Raw genomic sequence first — 18896 nt, 5'->3', positions numbered from 1 at the left:
TTGTTAAAGCCATCCACTCGTGGTATTTCTGTTATAACAGCACTAAGAAACTAAGACAACACCTCTTCCATGTATGCTGTTCTCCTCCAGGCACAAAGCCCCTTCTCAGGTCGGGCCAGTTTCTTTTCTGATCAGTAAACAGGTCATGAACATTCCTGCCTTCCCATCCACACCGGAACTTGGGCCAGTAGCTGGATGACAGCAGACCTTGGGAGAGGGGGCGACCTTGGCTGAGGGCCCTTCCTGGCCTGAGCCATCAGCAGGCTGCCCTCCTGGCAGCTGGGGGAGTGAGTGCCCCAGTCTTGCAGGGGAGCCTGGGCAGAGCACCACTGCACCCATCACACCTTCCACCTAGAATGACCTCTCCTCTCCTCTCTGGGGGGCATCACCTCCTCCCAAGACAACATCCCATTTACCCTGCTGGGATCTCTCCTTTCTGTTACCTCTAGTTTGCCCATGGCACCCTTACACCAATTCCAGCTCTTAATTTTATGCTGTCTTAATTGTTTTAGATGTTACGTCTCATTTCATCAGCCTTTTCTTTTCTTTTCTTTTTCACCATCTCCCTGGGTGGTGCAAACGGTTAATATGCTCGGCTGTTAACCAAAAAGTTGGCAGCTTGAATCTACCCGGAGGCATCTCAGAAGAAAAGCTTGGAGATCCACTTCCGAAAAATCAGCCATTGAAAACCCTAGGTAGACAGTTCTGCTCTGACACACGTGGGGTCGCCCATGAGTGGAAACTGACTTGATGGCAACTGGTTTGGTTATCCAGACTTTACCCTAACGTCCAGTTTAAGATCTGCTTCCTCCGTAAGTCTTCACTGATTACCTACCCTCCACACGTCTCTCTTCCTCCCCTGAACAACTTCCTTGGGCCGTGCTATCTGCATGATTTATCTCAGGCTATCTTAAGTGGACTGCTTGGTCTCTCTGACTAGCTACATTTCCTGAGGACAGGGACTGTGTCAAGAATACCCTCCTCCCCCCATTGTTGCCTAGCCTGGTGTTGAATACTTAGTAGGTATTCAAAAATGAAAATGAATTATTTAGTGCTCCATGAGCAAGCACTATTTTCAGTTTTTTCCCCATTATACCCCCCAGCTCTTAATACAGTATATGGAACACCGTAGGAACTCAATAAATGTTTTTTGAATAAATTAATGATGAATGAGTAAAAAAATGAATGAATGAACTGAAAGAGGAGACCAAAGAGTGTTTTCTACGCTACGCGGCTGACAGAAATCTTTCCAACTGGTGCTCACCCGTTGCCATCGAGTCGATTCTGACTCATAGTGACCCTATAGGCAGAGTAGAATTGCCCCATAGAGTTTCCAAGGAGAGCTTGGTGGATTTGAACTGCCGAGCTTTGGGTTAGCAGCCATAGCTCTTAAACACTACACCACCAGGGTTTCCAGATGGTGCTCAGGAGGGTGGAATTCTACAATGACTCGTGCAGACCTGAGGTTGTGGTGGGATGAACCACAGAGCAATACAGTCTGTCAAGCCTGGCCCTAACTCTTGCACCCACGCTAATGGGCGTAAGACCCTGAACTGGGGCTGAGCAGGAGATGCTTCTTTATATGGTGGTTTCTCGAGGACAGAGTTGGGTTACCCTAAGAATTGATGACTCAATTCCTAACTAGAATGGGAACTCAACCAGCCTGCGATTTTTGTTTATTGTTTGTTTGCCTGTTTTCTACGCTGGGAATGCAGCTCAACAGTTTTTGCAGAGTTTGATCCCAAAGTGAGCCAAAGAAAACAACACTATTTTAATACTCTCTGAGTGAGATGGTTTTAAAATGGACCCACCAAATGCAATGTGGGATTCTGGATTGGATTCTGAATCGAGTCCTGGGAGAGGAAAAAGACATTAGAAGAAAAATTGGCAAAATCTGAACAAAGTCTACAGTTTAGTTCATAGTAATGTACCAGTGTTGATGTCTTGGTGTTGACAAACGTACCATGGTTACGTAAGATGGGGGAAACTGAGTGAAAGGTATTCAGGAACTCTCTATACTATTTCAGCAACGTTCTCTAAATCTAATATTAATTTGAAATAAAAAGTTTATTAAAAAACAAAACAACAGATTGACTAAGGCTGTTAAACACACAGTGCCTGGAATTTGGGAGGGGCTCAATTAACGCTTGCTGGTATTGGGGGGAGCAGATCAATGTCCGTCACCCACATAAGTTGCTTTGATCATGCAGTCATTTCCACGTAGTTGGATGTGTTGCATCGTGTAACCAACACATTCAAAGTTATATCAGATTTTCCATTCAATGCTCTTCTGTTTAAGAGTCCAAAGGGTTGTTTATGCTAGACAAGTCTTTATCCACTTGGTTGGAGAGGTCTAGATTTATAACCCTTAGTTATTCTGAGTGAATTCCAACATGGTAGCAGGAGTTACAATCACAGCCACTCAATAACATCATTTCTATAGCATTTTATAAAAAGAACTTTTTGTGTATATCATGTCATTTGATCTCAGTTTCTTAACCAATGTATAAATGATTACTTGGCCCGTAGAGTTTGGCAAGAAAGCTCTCATGCTGCTTGCATAACTTCTGAAATCATGAGTAGGAAGAAGGTAGAACGAAGAAATTAAGAGAGATCCCAGACTTGGCTCTACTGCATAAACATGAGCAGGATATTCAACCTTTTTAAACCCCTGTTTCCTCATCTGTAAAATGGGGATAAATATAGTATCTACTTCTCTGGGTTGTGAGGGGATTAAAGTAAATGACACACATAAAGTGTTTAGCACAGAGCCTAGCACATTCTAAGAGCTCGATAAATAGTAGCTATTATCAGCATGGAGGAAACCCTGGTGGTGTTGTGGTTAAGTGCTATAGCTGCTAACCAAAACGTTTGCAGTTCAAATCCACCAGGCGCTCCTTGGAAGCTCTATAGGGCAGTTCTACTCTGTCCTATAGGGTTGCTACGAGTCGGAATCGACTCGACGGCAGTGGGTTTGGTTTTGGTTTTTTAAATTAACATAGAATCCCTGGTAGTGTAGTGGTTAAGTGCTATGGCTGCAAACCAAAATGTCAGCAGTTCAAATCCACGAGGCACCCCTTGGGAACCATATGGGGCAATTTTACTCTGTCCTATAGGGTTGCTGTGAGTTGGAATCGACTCGATGGCAGTGGGTTTTGTTTTATTCTTCGTTTATTGTTAGCATAGGTCTTTGGGTGGTGCAAACAGTTTGCGCTGGACTACTAACTGAAAAGTTGGTGGTTTGATCACACCCAGGGGCACCATGGAAGAAAGTCCTGGCAATCTGTTTACATAAAGATTACAGCCAAGAAATCCCTATGGAGCTCAGTTATATCCGGTAACACATGGGGGCATCATGAGTCAGGATCTACTTGATGGCAACTTTTCATTATTAATATAAGAATCCCTAGTTTAACGATTAACAAGCTTGGCTGCTAAGCAAAAGATTAGAGGTTTGAGTTCACCCAGAGGTGCCTCAGAAGAAAGGCCTGGCAACCTGCTTCCCCAAAATCAGCCATTGAAAACTCTATGGAGCTTTTTCTACTCTGACACACATGGGGTCACCATGAATCAGAATAAACTGGACTGCAAGTGGTTATTATTAGCACGACACTAAGTGTGAATCAGTGGAGAGTATCTTTTCACCGAGAATGCTGCCATCTCAGGCAGATAAATATCTCTGGGAATGATTTTTAAGAAAGGCATTTTTTATGGAAGTGCACCCAGCAGACTTAGGATTGAATTCCAACCTACATTTGGGCAAAACACACACACACACGTACATATTCACATACTCACACCCGTACACACTCACACACACACTCTCACACACACACCTACAACAGGCGAAAATGGAGATTCTCATTCACATCTTAAAGAAGGCTGGAGAGACTTCCAACTCCAGCAATATGGTGGGCTGAGCTCACAAGGAATCTCTCCAGCTTCAGGAACAAAAACAATGCCAGGTATACAATAAAATAAATCAAAATTATAAGATCTGGTTGAAATCCCAAGTAAAAAAAAAAAAAGGCGGAAATGAAGAAGGAACTGAGCCAGAACTCCAGGCCAGTTTCCCTTCTTCCTGGGAACTACATTCTACACCAACACTGGCAGTGTCTTGATTCTCGATCGAGTGATAAAAACACAAAGGCACAGGGGTGACCAAGGAAAGGAGTTACTAGAGCCAATGTTCTCACAGAGGTAGACTTGTCCTCCCAGTGCCAGCCCCAGAGGCCCCAGTAGGCCTGCTGCCCAGAACACACCTTGAGCCACCTGCCAATGACGGTAACATCAGCCACGTTTGGCTCCAGGGCCCCAGGAGGTTGGTCACTGGGATGGCATGAGCTGCCTGAGGCAGCACTGGACCAAGGTGTGGGGGTGTCATGGAATACATTGTATCCCCCCAAAATATCTCTCAACTTGGCTAGGTCATGAGTCCCAGAATTATATGATTGTCTACCATTTCGTCATCTGATGCGATTTCCCTATGTGTTGTAAATCCTATCACTATGATGTAATAAAATGGATTAGCGGCAGTTATATTGATGAGATCTGCAAGATCACTGTCTTAAGCCGATGTCTTTTGAGATATAAAAGAGAAAAGCGAGCAGAGAGACATGGGGACCTCATACCACCAAGAAAGCAGCACCAGGAGCAGAGTACGTCCTTCAGACCTGAGGGTCCCTCGCTGAGATGCTCCCAGACCAAGGGAAGACTGATGACAAGGACCTTCCCCCAGAGCTGACAGAGAGAAAGCCTTCCCCCGAAGCCAGCACCCTGAATTCTGGCTTCTAGACTACTGGACTTTGAGAGAATAAACTTCCATGTGTGATATTTCTGTTAGAGCAGTACTAGGTGACTAAGACAGCGGGGCAGATTAAAACACCTCTGTGGCCTCTGTCCACTCAGTCTCCACGGGAGGAATTGTGCTGGGTCCTTCTGTGCCCATGTTTGTGGGGTGGGGACCCCCTGCTGGTCTTTCAGCCTTCTCATGTGCTTTCCAAGGTCCTTTAGAAACCCATGTCACGTCCAGAAGGACAAGATGCCTTCCTTTCTGATAATGCAATCATGTCGAGTCACAAGGCTGCTGCACCCGCGCGACTCTCAGCCACTCTTTCCCAGGTCTTCCCGGGAAGACCTAAAGCTGCACCCTTGCACCATTCACCACATGCTCAACCAGTTGCCATGGAGTTGCTGTCAACACTTTTGTACCTCCTGAATGTCCAACCACATGAATGTATTTCCAATTAAAAAATTAAATAATTTAAACGCTTTCTGGTACATATAACCCAAAACCAAACCATTCGCTGTTGAGTCGACTCTGACTCATGGCAACCCATGTGTGTCGGAGTAGACCTGTGTTCCACAGGGATTTTAATGATTGATTTTTCAGAAGTAGATCTCCAGGTCTTTCTTCCAAGGTGCCTCTAGGTGGACTTGAACCTCCAGCATTTTGGTTAGCAGCTGAGCACATTAACTGCCCCACCCAGCGACTCCCACCACGCCCTTACCCTGCTTTATTTTCTCTCTTGAGTGCATATGCCAACTGATTTCTGTATGTTTATTTAATTACGGCCTCTTCTCTCCACTAGAACGTCTGCTCCATGAGGGCGACACCTGCCTTTTTTGTTCCGTGCTGTATCCTCAGGTCTGAACACTTGAATAAATGCATAATGAATGGGTGAATGGTCTATTTTAGCATCGAATTCAGGAAGGAGCAGCGAGTCTGGTCCTCAGCCTCTTTGTCTGTACATTAAGGAGGTTAGTCTCAAACGGTTTTTAAACTTCAAAAAAAAAAAATGACTGGAGCCCTCTAAGATGCAACTATTGGTCTCTACCCGTCCAGAGTAAAAAAGAAAGAAGGAAATCAAAGACTCAGAAAAGAAACTAGTCTACGCAGGAGCAGTAGTGTACACAAACCATGACCTCATCTACCCTGTCGTTGTTGTTGTTAGGTGCCTTCAAGTCAGTTCCAACACATAGCGACCCTATGTACCACAGAACGAAACACTGCCCGGTCCTGAGCCATCCTTACAGTCATTGTTATGCTTGAGCTCATTGTTGCAGCCACTGTGTCAGTCCACCTCCTTGAGGGTCTTCCTCTTTTCCGTTGACCCCATACTTTACCAAGCATAATGACCCTCTCCAGGGACTGATCCCTCCTGACAACATGTCCAAAGTATGTAAGATGCAGCCTCGCCATCCTTGCTTCTAAGGAGCATCCTGGTTCTTTTTCCAAGACAGATTTGTTCATTCTTTTGGCAGTCCATGGTATATTCACTATTCTTCGCCAACATCACAATCCAAAGGCATCAATTCTTCTTCGGTCTTCCTTATTCATTGTCCAGCTTTTACATGCATACAACACAATTGAAAATACAATGACTTGGGTCAGGTGCACCTTAGTCTTCAAGACAACATCTTTGCTTTTCAACACTTTAAAGAGATTCTTTGCAGCAGATTTACCCAATGCAATGTGTCACCTACCCTGAGACCAGAAAAGATAGTGCCTGGCTACCACTACAGACCATTCTGATCAGGAACACAGTAGATGGGTCCTGATAGAATGGGAGCAAAATGTGGAACACAACTCAAATTCTTAAAATGTCAAGACTTACTGGACAGGTTGAGGCCAGAGGACTCCTTGAGACTATAGCCCTGAGATACTCCTTAAACCTTGAACCATGAGGTCATCTTTTAGCTAAATAATAGATTGTTACTATAAAATAAACAATATCACACTTGAGTACTGTGAACCTTTAAAAAATTACTTGTATGAGACTGAACGGTCAACATTTACTCTAAAGCAAAGATAAGAAGGCAAGGGGGCAGGGAAATTAGATTACTGGAAATGGAACAACCAGAGCAGATATAATGAGAAAGTTGACACACTGTGAAAAAAGTAACCAGTGTCACTGAACAAATTGTGTAGAAATTGTTGAAAGGTGTAAAAATGACATAGCGGGGTCCTCTGATCTCCTTTAACTTCACAAAGGAGAAGGAGACTCAAAATCAACAGCCCAAGGTTGATTCCTATGAGCCAGGGGTCAGACATGCCTCCACCCTCCAAACTTTTTACCAACTCTGACACTAACTTTCCCTCCCATGGCACTCTCTGCTTCTCTGCTGTGTTCGATAATTGGTTGCAATAGCCACACAGAGCTCACAGACAATACTCACAATTATGGGGTTTGTTAGGGAAGCAGCAGTTTACAATTTAGGGTCAGGAAGGACTCAGGATAGAGTTCTTTGATCAGGACAGCTTCTTCTCAGCTGTGCCTGCAGGCAGGCCTCTTGCCTTCGGGGCTCTTGGGCCAGCCCAGCCTCCACCCGGCTCAGGCAAGTGTTACGAAGTTTTTTAGCTCCAACAATAAGTGCCTATTCATAAGGTTTTCACTGGCTAATGCATTTCAGAAGTAGACTGCTGGGTCTTTCTTCCACGCTTAATTGTGCTCTTGAGGAACCTTTACATAGGTCAAGAGGTGGTTGTTTGGACAGAACAAGGGGATACTGATTGGTTAAAAGTCAGGAAAGGTGTGAGTCAGGGTTGTATTCTTTCACCATACCTATTTAATCTGTATGCTGAGCAAATAATACAAGAAGCTGGACTATATGAAGAAGAACGGGGCGTCGAGATTGGAGGAAGACTCATTAACAACCTGCGTTATGCAGATGACACAATCTTGCTTGCTGAAAGTGAAGAGGACTTGAAGCAATTACTAATGAGATCAAGGACCACAGACTTCAGTTATGGATTACACTTCAACGTAAAGAAAACAAAAATCCTGACAACTGGACCAATGAGCAACATCATGATAAACGGAGAAAAGATTGAAGTTGTCAAGGATTTCATTTTACTTGGATCCACAATCAACAGCCATGGAAGCAGCAGTCAAGAAATCAAAAGACACATTGCATTGGGTAAATCTGCTGCAAAGGACCTCTTTAAAGTGTTGAAGAGCAAAGATGTCACCCTGGAGACTAAGGTGCACCTGACCCAAGCCATGGTATTGTAGATCACATCATATGCATGCGAAAGCTGGACAATGAATAAAGAAGACCAAAGAAGAAGTGATACCTTTGAATTGTGGTGTTGGTGAAGAGTATTGAATATACCATGGACTGCCAAAAGAACGAACAAATCTGTCTTAGAAGAAGTACAACCAGAATACTCCTTAGAAGCAAGGATGGTGAGGCTGCGTCTTACATACTCTGGATGTGTTGTCAGGAGAGATCAGTCCCTGGAGAAGGACATCATGCTTGGCAGAGTACAGGGTCAGCAGAAAAGAGGAAGACCCTCAACGAGGTGGATTGACACCGTGGCTGCAACAATGAGCTCAAGCATAGCAACGATTGTAAGGATGGCTCAGGACTGGGCAGTGTTTCGTTCTGTTGTACATAGGGTCGCTATGAGTTGGAACCGACTCGACAGCACCTAACAACAACAAATAAGTGCCCGGAAGCACCCCACTCCACCAGCAAGCCTGCTGTCCAAAGGCTCTCAGCTCTCTTGCTTTGTAGGCCAGGATGCTTGTTGGGCCATCTCCTGCTGGTCTCCTGGTTCCACTGTTTCTCTGCTGCTGCTTCTCAGTATCTCTTACTATCACTGTCTTCCATGTTATAGCTCTGTCTGTCTCCTGAGTCTAGGAGACTCTTAGCGCAGGGACCCTGGGTTCAAAGAATGGCCTGTACTCCTGGCTTTTCTTTCTCTATTATAGTGATGTTCTCTCTTTCTGCCTCTGAGATGGCTCAGTTTAAGCCTAGTGGGATGGCAAAACTGACCAATCCCCTCATTAGGGTTCCATGTACCTTATTTGCATGGTCCCACCCCCACAAGGATGCCACGTACCATATTTGTATTGTTAGCAGGCTATTCAATCCCCTTAATGGGCCACAAACACCTCATCTGTATAGTCCCACCAAGTCATTTGTTGGGAGTTACAAAGACTATGGCTAGAAGGGCCATATTAAGTAATTCACTGCACCACAAATGGGAATCTAACATGCTGTGTAAACGTGCATGGAAAACACAATAAAATATTATTTTAAAAAAATGGCTAGGGAATGATACAAAACAAAACAAAATTACTACAACATTTTCTTTAAAAGGAATTTTAGAAAGATCCCTGTGCATAAGATGGACAACAGCAGGGCTGTACCACTGAAGTTGAAGCCAGGGAAGGCCCCAGGGCTTCAGTGTGTGTCCTCCCGCTGCTTCTCCTTCCCTTCCACAGAGCTCTGAAGCCCCTTGGAACTCAGTTTGGAAACTACTGGCTTAGATGGGCCCACCTCCAGGTAGTCACTTTCTCTCCCAGGGTCTAAATACATCATCTCTAAAATGAGGGCCTTGGATTTGCTGACCTTCTTTCTACGACATTCTAGCATTATAAGTCACATCCATAACTGCAGAAAATTACCCAGGAGCCAGGGGTAAATGCCAAAATAGAAATCGCAAAGGCCCATTCAGTGTCAAACCTGGCATCAGCCAGCAGTTGTTAGGAGTTTTTTGAGTACTCCTGTTTGACCAGCAGTTTGCAGGTGCCAAGGGACTCACCAGACCTCAGACTGTCAACCAATCAGGCTGATGAAATGAGACACAACATCTGAAACGATTAAGACAGTATAAAATCAAGAGCTAGACTTTGTGGAAGGATCCCATGGACAAACTAGAGATCACAGAAAGGAGAGATCCCAGCAGGGTAAATCGGATGGTACCTTGGGGAAAGGTAGTACCCTCTAGAGAGTAGAGGTCGTTCTATGTGGGTGCTGTCATGGGTGTGGTGGTGCTCTGCCCAGGCCCCCCTGCAGGACTGGGGCACTCACTACCCTAGCTGCCAGGAGGGCAGCCTGCTGATGGTTCAGGGCTGAGCCCCTCCCCAGGAAGGGCCCTGCACCAAGGTCATGCCCTCTCCTGGGGGGCAGCCAGCATCCAGTGGCTGGCCATGTGCAGGGGTAAAGGGTAGCACTGCAGGGCCAACCCAGCCCAGAGCTCCCGTGGGGCGGGTTGAAGCCTCTGTTACAACTGCATCCCGGTTCACTGTCTCCCTCTGCCACTCCTGCTGCCTCACTCCCTCACAGGTGCTATCAACAAATCTCCACCCCCAGATCACCACCTCAGGGTCTCTTTCCCCAGAAGTCCCGCTTGAGTTAGAGGCAGAGCTCTCACTTCTGCAAATCTTCTTGGCACATTTTCACATCACCCTTGGCCAAGGGGAACTTAGGATTCTGTTCTAGGTCAGAGGCCATGCCCCCTTCTCGACATCACAACCTGGCGATTGGTCTTGTATTTACAATTAAGGGCAGCCTTGTTCACAGTAGCCAAAAGGTGGAAACAACCCAAGTGTCCATCAACAGATGAATGGATAAACAAAATGTGCTCTAAATACATGTAAAAAAAAAAAGGGGGTATTATTTAGCCAGAAAGAGAAACGAAGCTCTGATATATACTATGACATGGATAAACCTTGAAAATGTTATGCTAAATGAAATAAGTGACAAATATTGCATGATCCCACTTACATGAAATATCTAGAGTAGGCAAATGCATAGAGACAAGTTTATCAGTAGTTACCGGGGCTGGGACAAGGGGGTATGAGGTGTTATTGGGTAGGGGGTACTGAGTTTCTATTTTGGGTGTTTTTATGGATAGCAGTGATGTTTGCACAACACGTTGAATGTAATTAATGTCACTGAATTGTACACTTAAAATGACTAAAATTGCAAATTTTTTGTTATATATATATATATTAAAAGAAAACCATGAAAAACCAAAGTGGGATAAAGGATACATGCAAATTTTACTTGAGTTTAAAATTATTTCAAAATAAAAAATGTGAAAAAAAAACAAGACAAAGCTGGGTGGGGAGCGTATAGATGAAACACGATGGGTAAAAGCTGATAAATTTGAAGTTGGATGATGGGTACATGGGGGTTCTTTGTATTACCCTCTCCAATAGTTTAGAAATTTTTCCATATTAAAAAGTTAAAAAATCTACATGAATGTTCAAAGCAGAATTACCACTTTTTGGCTATCACAAAACAACCAAACATGTCCATCAACTGATGAATGGGTAAAATGTGGTATATCCACACAATGGAATATCGCTCAGCCATAGAATAGAGTGCTATGGATATAACATGAACAAACCTTGAAAACATTATGCTAAGCAAAAGAAACCAGTCATAAAGGACCACATATTGTATGATTCCACTTATATGAGATGTTCAGAATAGGCTGTTATGGATTGAATTGTGCCCCCCAAAGGACGTTGAAGTCCTAAACCCTGGTACTTGTGAATGTGACCTTGTTTGGAAAAATGGTCTTCGAAGACTTTATTAATTAGATCATACCAGAGAAGGGCGGGGCCTAATCCAATCTGAGAAGCAGCTTATAAAAGAGCAGAGACACAGAGAGAAACAGAGGAAAAACAACCAGAGTTACACTGCAGCTGCAAACCAGTGAACACCTGGGGCTACCAGAAGTTAGAGAGAACATGGCCCTGCCAAGAGTCTTGATTCAGACTACTAGCTTCTAGAAGTATAAGACAATAAACTTCTGTTCTTATAAGCACCTGTCCCCCCTCAATTTGAATACTTTGTTACAGCATCCCTAGGAAATTAATAAAAAAACAAAGTTAAACAAGTTGTTGTTGAGTCAGTTTCAACTCATGGCAACCCCATATGTTTCAGAATAGAACTGCGATCCATAGGAAACTAATACTTAGTCAAATATATAGAGACAGGAAGTAGATTATCATTGCCAGGAATTGGAAGAGATGGGAAATTAAAAGGTGACAGTTAACAGGTGTGGTTTCTTTTGGGGATAATTAAAGTACCCTAAAATTGATGGTGATGATGGATTTACAACTCTGTGACTATACTAAAAATCATTGAATTATATACTTTAAATGGGTGATATGTGTAGTATGTAAATTATATCTCAATAAAGCTGTTTAAAAAATAAGAGAAAAAGAAAAACCAGTAAGCTGTTAAAAAAATAAGAGAAAAAAAAAACCAGTAGTAGAGGTAAGAACCTCCACCCATTTCTCTGAAAAGTGGATTGGATATGGGAATGGGCTAAGAGGAAGGGATAGAAACCAGCTCTTTAACTGAGGCACTAATAGGTGGTGCAAATGATTAAGTGTTTGATTATTAGCCGAGAGGTTGGCACTTCGAACCTACTCAGAGGTGCCTTGGAAGGCCAAACCAAAAAACCAAACTTGTTGCCGTGGAGTCGATTTCTGCACACATGTGGTCACCATCAATCAGAATCAACTGGATGGTAACTAACAACGACAATGCAGCCTGAAGCCAGAGGTGGATTATTCAATATGCAAGGTAAACACAGTGCTTACCTTGCTCACCAGATCATCTGTAGTGAACAATGTCATATTTTTTCACCACATCAAAGATTCTGCTTCTAGGCACCTGTCTCTCTCCCAAACTCACAGCACGTTCCTACAGAATCAAAGCCTGTTTTCAAATTTACAATCCCTAACAGGGATGGATGACCCATTGAACAAGGTAAGCACAGGCTTGCTGTGCTTACTTACTAATTTTACATGGTCACTACAGATTAGTAAGTATGCACAAGTAAGCCCATGCTTACCTTGCTTACCAGGTAATTTGCCATTGGCTGAAGCTACTGTAGTAAAACTGTCTCTCTCTACCCTGAAAAATGCCATTTCCCATTAAAGGTCAGATACAGAATTTTAGTTATTCCAGGACTGTGATGGGACATTTTGCAGGTTTCCATATGACATTCCTGGCCCATTTCCACTGCCTGACTATACACTCATAGAATCTCGGGAGGTAATACACCTTAGTTTTCTAAAATGCACTGATTTTTCACCTTGGCTGCACACTGGAATCACCTGGAGAGATTTAATAAACATGGATGCTTGGGTCCCACCCCCAGAGATCTTGATTTAATTAGTTTAGGTAGGGGCCTGGGCAGTGGAATTTTAAAAAGCTCCCCCGGGTGATTCTATTGTGTAGCCAAGATTGAGAAGCATTGATCGTGATGAACATTTTTTAAATGACTAGAAGAGAATAGAAAACATCAAAATTATATCATAGACTATGGTAAGCTATCATGAAAATTTTAGTTTTGTGTTTACATGTGTATACACTGGGCCACAATATAAAAAATATTTCTTACTCTGGGGTTCAGTCTAAGAGTGTGAAGACCTGGGTTTAGAAGTCATCTCAGCCAACATGCTAAGTGATGAAGGAACTGCCCCAGCAGCAACCAGACAGGTCACCTCTCTGAGGGCAAGTGTTCCTCTTCTTCAGGGATGATCCTTTCCCAACTTAGGCAGTTCTTCCTGAGCTGAAGCTGCCTCTCTCAGACTCTCACATGGACCCCTGAGACCAGTCAACCTGCGCTAGTCACCACCCCATGGAGGCCATCACATTTCCCCACTGCCAAGTCTTTGCCGTGCTTAGTCTTTGCTAGAATCCTAGGTTCCTGCTCAACCTGTTGAACTTCTACTCATCTTTGAAGCATTATCTCAATTGCCACTTCCATGCTCCCTCCCTCTGCACTCTTACACTTTTTAATTTTCTAGCATTCAAATGGAACTTTCTTATATTATAACTACTTGGCAGCTGCCTTGGAGTTTGAGTAGACTGTAAGCTCCTGGAGGGCAAGGGCAGAGTTTCATTTCGTATTGTATCTTTGTATCCGCTGCAGTGCCAGCACAGGCTCAATTAACACTTGTTGAATGAGTGATTGGCTTGCCATATAGTTGTTTTGAGGGGAAAGGCACCAAGTAGCAGCTTAAGTGGAGGTGGGGTGGGTTTTAAGTTGGTCTAATCTCTGTTCCTTGATAAGAAAAACTGATGTGTTTTAAAGTTATGCAAAGGCAGTTTTAAGACAAATTCCCAGCCTCACTTCTAACCAGATTGGAAATTTTCGAGCCCAGACTGGTTGTCATGGAGACCATCTCTCCTCTGATAGATGAATGAATTAGTGAGCATTTATTGCATCTCTAATGAAAACCAGACACTGTGTTAAGTGTTCTTATAAACATTTTCATGCACCCCAAACTGGCCCTATCACAGAAGTAGGCACACATACCGTCAGAAGACAGGCCTGCTGCTGCTCGGCTTTCTCTGGAACAAAATATACAACCTCAAGGCAGACCAGCTCAGGCTGGGGACAAATGAGGGGACATGGCTTCAGGGGGAGAGGCCCTGGAGGCCATATGTTTAAGAATTCTTTTTAAAAAGAAACATATCTGTGGTTATATGCAAGTAGTATGATTGTTTGCACAGAAAATATGAGATAATCAGCCAATAAACTTGTAAAACGATTAGGAGAGTTCAACAAGTTTGCTCAATACAAGACCAGTATACAAAAACCATCAACATTACTTTTTATCAGCAATAATCAATTAGATTAGAAAAGTCATAGAAAAAAAGATTCCATTCCCCATAGCAACAAAAATTATAAGGTCTCCGGAAGTAAATCTAATAAAGCAAACCAAACCTGTTGCTGTCAAGCTGATTCCAACTCATAGCGACCCTATAGGACAGAGTAGAACTACCCCATAGGGTTTCCAAGGCATGGCTGCTAGACTTGAACTGCCAACCATTTCATTAGCAGCCATAGTTTGTCATAGCTCTTAACCACTGCACCACCAGGGCTCCAAATCTTATGAAACCAAAAACCAAACCCATTGCCATCGAGTCAGTTCCGACTCATAGCGACCCTATTCGACAGAGTAGAACTGCCCGATAGGGTTTCCAAGAAGCGCCTGCTAGATTCAAACTGCTAACCCTCTGGTTAGCAGCCATAGCTCTTAACCACTATGCCGCCAGGGTTTCCCCAAATCTAATAAAGGACATATAAAAATCTTTATTAAAGGACAGAAAGACCAGAATGAATAGAGAGACAGACTAATTTCTAGACGGGAAAATGTAATTCAATCGAAGATCTCAGGAGAGCTTTTCACATGGAAAAACAAAGGGTCGAGAATAATAGAGGCAATATTAGAAGAAGAAATTTAGGCAGAGAGGAGAGGGAACAGAAAGAGGAGGAAAAGGATTTGGCACAGATTATAATATCCCCTTATAATAGTATTATGATTACGACAGTATAATATTGGTACGGAAATAGACAAATTAGCCAGTGGAAGAGGAGAGAGACTCCGGGGACAAACAAAAGTGAATCCAGGAATTTGAATATGTCAGAAGCCACGTTTGAAAAGAGGGAGAAAAACCTGCTTACAAAGAACTCTGGTGGTACAATGGTAAAGAGCTTGGCTATTAACTGAAAAGCTGGCAGTTCAAACTCACCCAGGGCTCCACAGGAGAGAGAAAAAACCCTATGGGGCAGTTCTACCCTGTCATACGGGATCACAGGGTGTGGTAATTGGCTGTCATACGGCAAAGCAGTCAAAAATCTAGATCTCTGCCTCAAATTACATACAAAATAAATTCTAGATGGGTTGACCTAAATATGAAAGAGCAAAATTTTAAAACCTTTAAAAGAAAATATAGAAGAAATCATTATCATAACAAAGTAAAGCTATTAAAAAATGCAAATTGTAAGAGGAAAAGATTGGTACCTTTGCCTGCATTAAAATTAAAATTTTCTAAATGACAAAAGACACCATAAACAATGAAAAGACAAGCCGTAGAATAGGACACGATATTTGCAGTGTCTACAACTGATAGATGATTGGTGTACAGAATATACGAAGAACACAAATTAAAGAATACAAATTAAAGAGAAAAGGGTAACTCAGTAGAAAAAATAGGAAAAGGTCATGAGAAGGCAAGTTACAGAAGAGAAAATACCAGCCAAACCAAACCCATTGCCGTTGAATCGATTCTGACTCACAGCGACCCTATAGGACAGAGTAGAACTGCCCGTGGGGTTAGCAAGGCTGTAAATCTTTACAGAAGCAGACTATCACATCTTTCTCCCACGGAGCGGCTGGTGGGTTCGTACTGCTGACATTTTGGTTAGCAGCAAATACAAGTGGCCAATAAGTATATAAAAAGATGTTCAACCTCACTAGTGATCAGGATATGCAGATTAAGTAAGCAAAATAAAATGAGATATAATTTCACATCTGCTTGATTAACATAAAACTTTTAAGTGTGATGGTACCAAGGGTTGGTGGCACGGAAAAAATTAAAACTATTGTATGCTGCTAGTGGTTAAATTGGTACAACTACTTTTGAGAATAATTTATCAATGTTTTTTTTTTTTGGTTTAGTAAAGTTAATGATTTGTGAACTGCCCCATGGGGTTTCCAAGGAGGGACTGGTGGATACAAACTGCCGACCTTTTGGTTAGCAGCCTGGGCTCTTAGCCACTGTGTCACCAGGCTCCAATAAAGCATACTCTAGGGAAAGATGCCACATGGGCATGGGAGACACAAATAACATCGCGATGTTGTTTGTAATAGAAAAAAATTGGCCTTGTCCATCAGTAGAGTGGGTAAATGAACTCTGGTGTAGTCTTAATGGAATACTACATAGAAAGAGGTAAAGAGCCTGGAAGAAAGACAGGAGACATAGTCCTAATTCTTGTTCTGTTTCTGAGGAGGGGACCTTACATAAGAGTCTTTTCCCTTTGTGGGAAATGCTGTCCCCCCGATGCCCTTGGGGCTTGTTCCCATACCCTCTTCAGGTCTGTGTGCAAACTCCACCTGCTCAGAGAGAATTCCCAGACCCCACTGTCCATACAACCAGCATCCCCACCCCCTGACACTGCTTTGCCAAGAGCCAGTGTAACATAAAGGGTAAGAATAAGAGCGTACACTCTAGCGCCAGACTGGATGAAAATCTCAGTTTTATTACCAAGTACTGTTTGTATAACCTTAGGCAAGTTATTTAAGCTTTCTGTGACTCAGTTTCCTCCTCTGTAAAAGAGGGTTAATAATAGTTTTCATCTCAGACTGTTGTTGTCAGAAATAAATGGCTTAATATGCCAAGGGCTTAGAACAGTGCCTGATACAAAGTAAGTGCCAGTTAAAAGCAAGTGATGCGGCAGTTAAAATGAATGAACTAGACTGCAGTGACATGGATAAAACCCACAAACATGACGCTGAATGAAAAGAACAGATCCTATATGTATCTCACTCTTCCCTGAACTTTTGTCATAGTTAAGGACAGTGCACAGTCTAGTCCTTGATTACACACCCAAGTGATGTAACTATCTTGCCCCTGCCTCTCCTACCTTTTCTCCCACCTCCCTCCTCCTCACCCTGACTCCCCAGTCCACTGGCCTCCTTGCTGCTCCTCCATCTGGCATGTTCTTCCCCAGATCTTCCAATGGCTTTTTATCCCTCTTGCTTGGAGAAGCTTTCCCTGACCACCCTTTCTAAAGTAGGCCCCATTTTAGTATTCTTGGAGCCCTGGTGGTGCAGTGGTTGAGTTCAGCTGCTAACCCAAAGGTTGGCAGTTTGAATCTACCAGCCAATCCTGGGAAATCCTATAGAGCAGTTCTATTCCATCTTGTGGGGTCGCTGTGAGTCGGAATTGACTCGATGGCAACGGGCTTGGTTTTGGTTTATTATTTTCTGTCCCTTTCCTGCTGTAATTTTCTTTATAGATGGTATCACTTCCAGACATTTCATTTTAAGGCTACCTGTTTGAACATCTCCTCTCTCTAGAATTTTTCTCCACGAGGGCAAGGATTTTGCCCTCAGTGCCTAGAAAGAGCCTGGCACAGAGTAGGTGCTCAGCAAGTAAGAAAACACACCCCAAGGCAGCCCATGCGGTTGTTGGGGAGCTCTAGTGCCAAGTCTAGACTCTCTGAGGCTCCTGGGGTTGTGTCTGCTCCCCCTTCACGGGATTTCCCTTTTTCCTACTGAGGTTAGCAGCCCGGCCCTGCCTTTGCCCTGGGGCCCCGGGCCTAGCATAGCAGAACTTGAAATGAGATTGTCCATATTCCCCCCTCTCTCCCTTCCAGTTTCTCCCTTTCCTGGTCTCTTTCCCCCAAGCCCCAAGGTTTCCATCACTCTACTCAGCTGGAAGCTGATTTAACAAATCCATGTCCCAACAAAGTTAAAAATTTTAAATGTTGCCCCTCCCAAGAGTATTTGCATTTTAAGAGGCCTGGCAGGAGCAATACTTAATTAACTCCAGTATGTGAGTGTGTCATGGTGTAACTTCTGACGCTGGATGTTTGAGAGGGAGCTAGTGCCTTCCCCTCTTAGATCCTAGTAGCTCACTCCAGGCCCTGGGAGACAGGGCAGCTCACAGATGAGGGAGAGATGATTACCAGTTCACGCAGTGGACCAGAGACTGAGACCTGGGAGCCCCAACGTTTGAATGTCCCAGCTGCCCAGATGGGCCCTGCCCACCATCCCAGCCGACTCACCTCATTTCCTGCCACCCAGAAGGGCTGGCCTGGTTCCCAAAAGCAACCCTCCATAGACACTCCCCCCCATCCCCAGGCCAGAGGTTCAGAGAACTCAAAACAAAGGCTTTACCCATTTCAATTCCGCAGATAACCAGGGCTGCAATCACGGCACCTGCCGATGTCCCTGCGAAGCGATGAGTTGTTTCCAGCATCCGAGGGGCCAGGTCCCGCAGAGCATCCACAGCCCCGGCCTGGTAGAAGGAGAGGAACCCACTCCCAGAGAAGGAGATGGAATGAGGGGTGTCTGGGTCTCCCTTGAATACCTGCTCTTCCATCTCCTCAGCCTTGGGCCTGCCGTGGTGGGGAGGGACCTCTTCAGCCCCGGCCTGCCTGCCTGGCTTGGGCCTGTCGCTCTCTGTCAGGACTTGCTGCCAAGCTCCCTGCCAGGCCCGAAGCCTGGAATGCAGCTGACTCTACCACAGGTGGTAGCTCAAGCAGTCGCCGCCTGGACCTGTTAAGCTCCGCCAGGAAATAGCCCTGAAGGACAGTAAAGGGCCCCAGTCGAAGGATGTGG

The 18896-nt window shown here is 44.0% G+C and overlaps 1 protein-coding gene across 1 annotated transcript in view; it reads right to left on the bottom strand.

Moving 5' to 3' along the window:
- PNPLA1 (patatin like phospholipase domain containing 1) overlaps positions 1–18657 on the bottom strand; it is a 64247-nt gene extending 45590 nt beyond the window's left edge. Inside the window, exon 1 of the mRNA XM_049890711.1 lies at positions 18453–18657. Within this exon, the coding sequence (XP_049746668.1) occupies positions 18453–18657 (205 nt within the window). The remainder of the gene's footprint in view (positions 1–18452) is intronic.
- Between the last annotated feature and the right edge of the window lie 239 nt (positions 18658–18896).

Source organism: Elephas maximus, chromosome 1, assembly GCF_024166365.1.
Source record: "Elephas maximus indicus isolate mEleMax1 chromosome 1, mEleMax1 primary haplotype, whole genome shotgun sequence".
In the NCBI taxonomy this organism is placed as follows: Eukaryota; Metazoa; Chordata; class Mammalia; order Proboscidea; family Elephantidae; genus Elephas; species Elephas maximus.
This window is presented reverse-complemented; position numbering and strand designations above follow the sequence as displayed.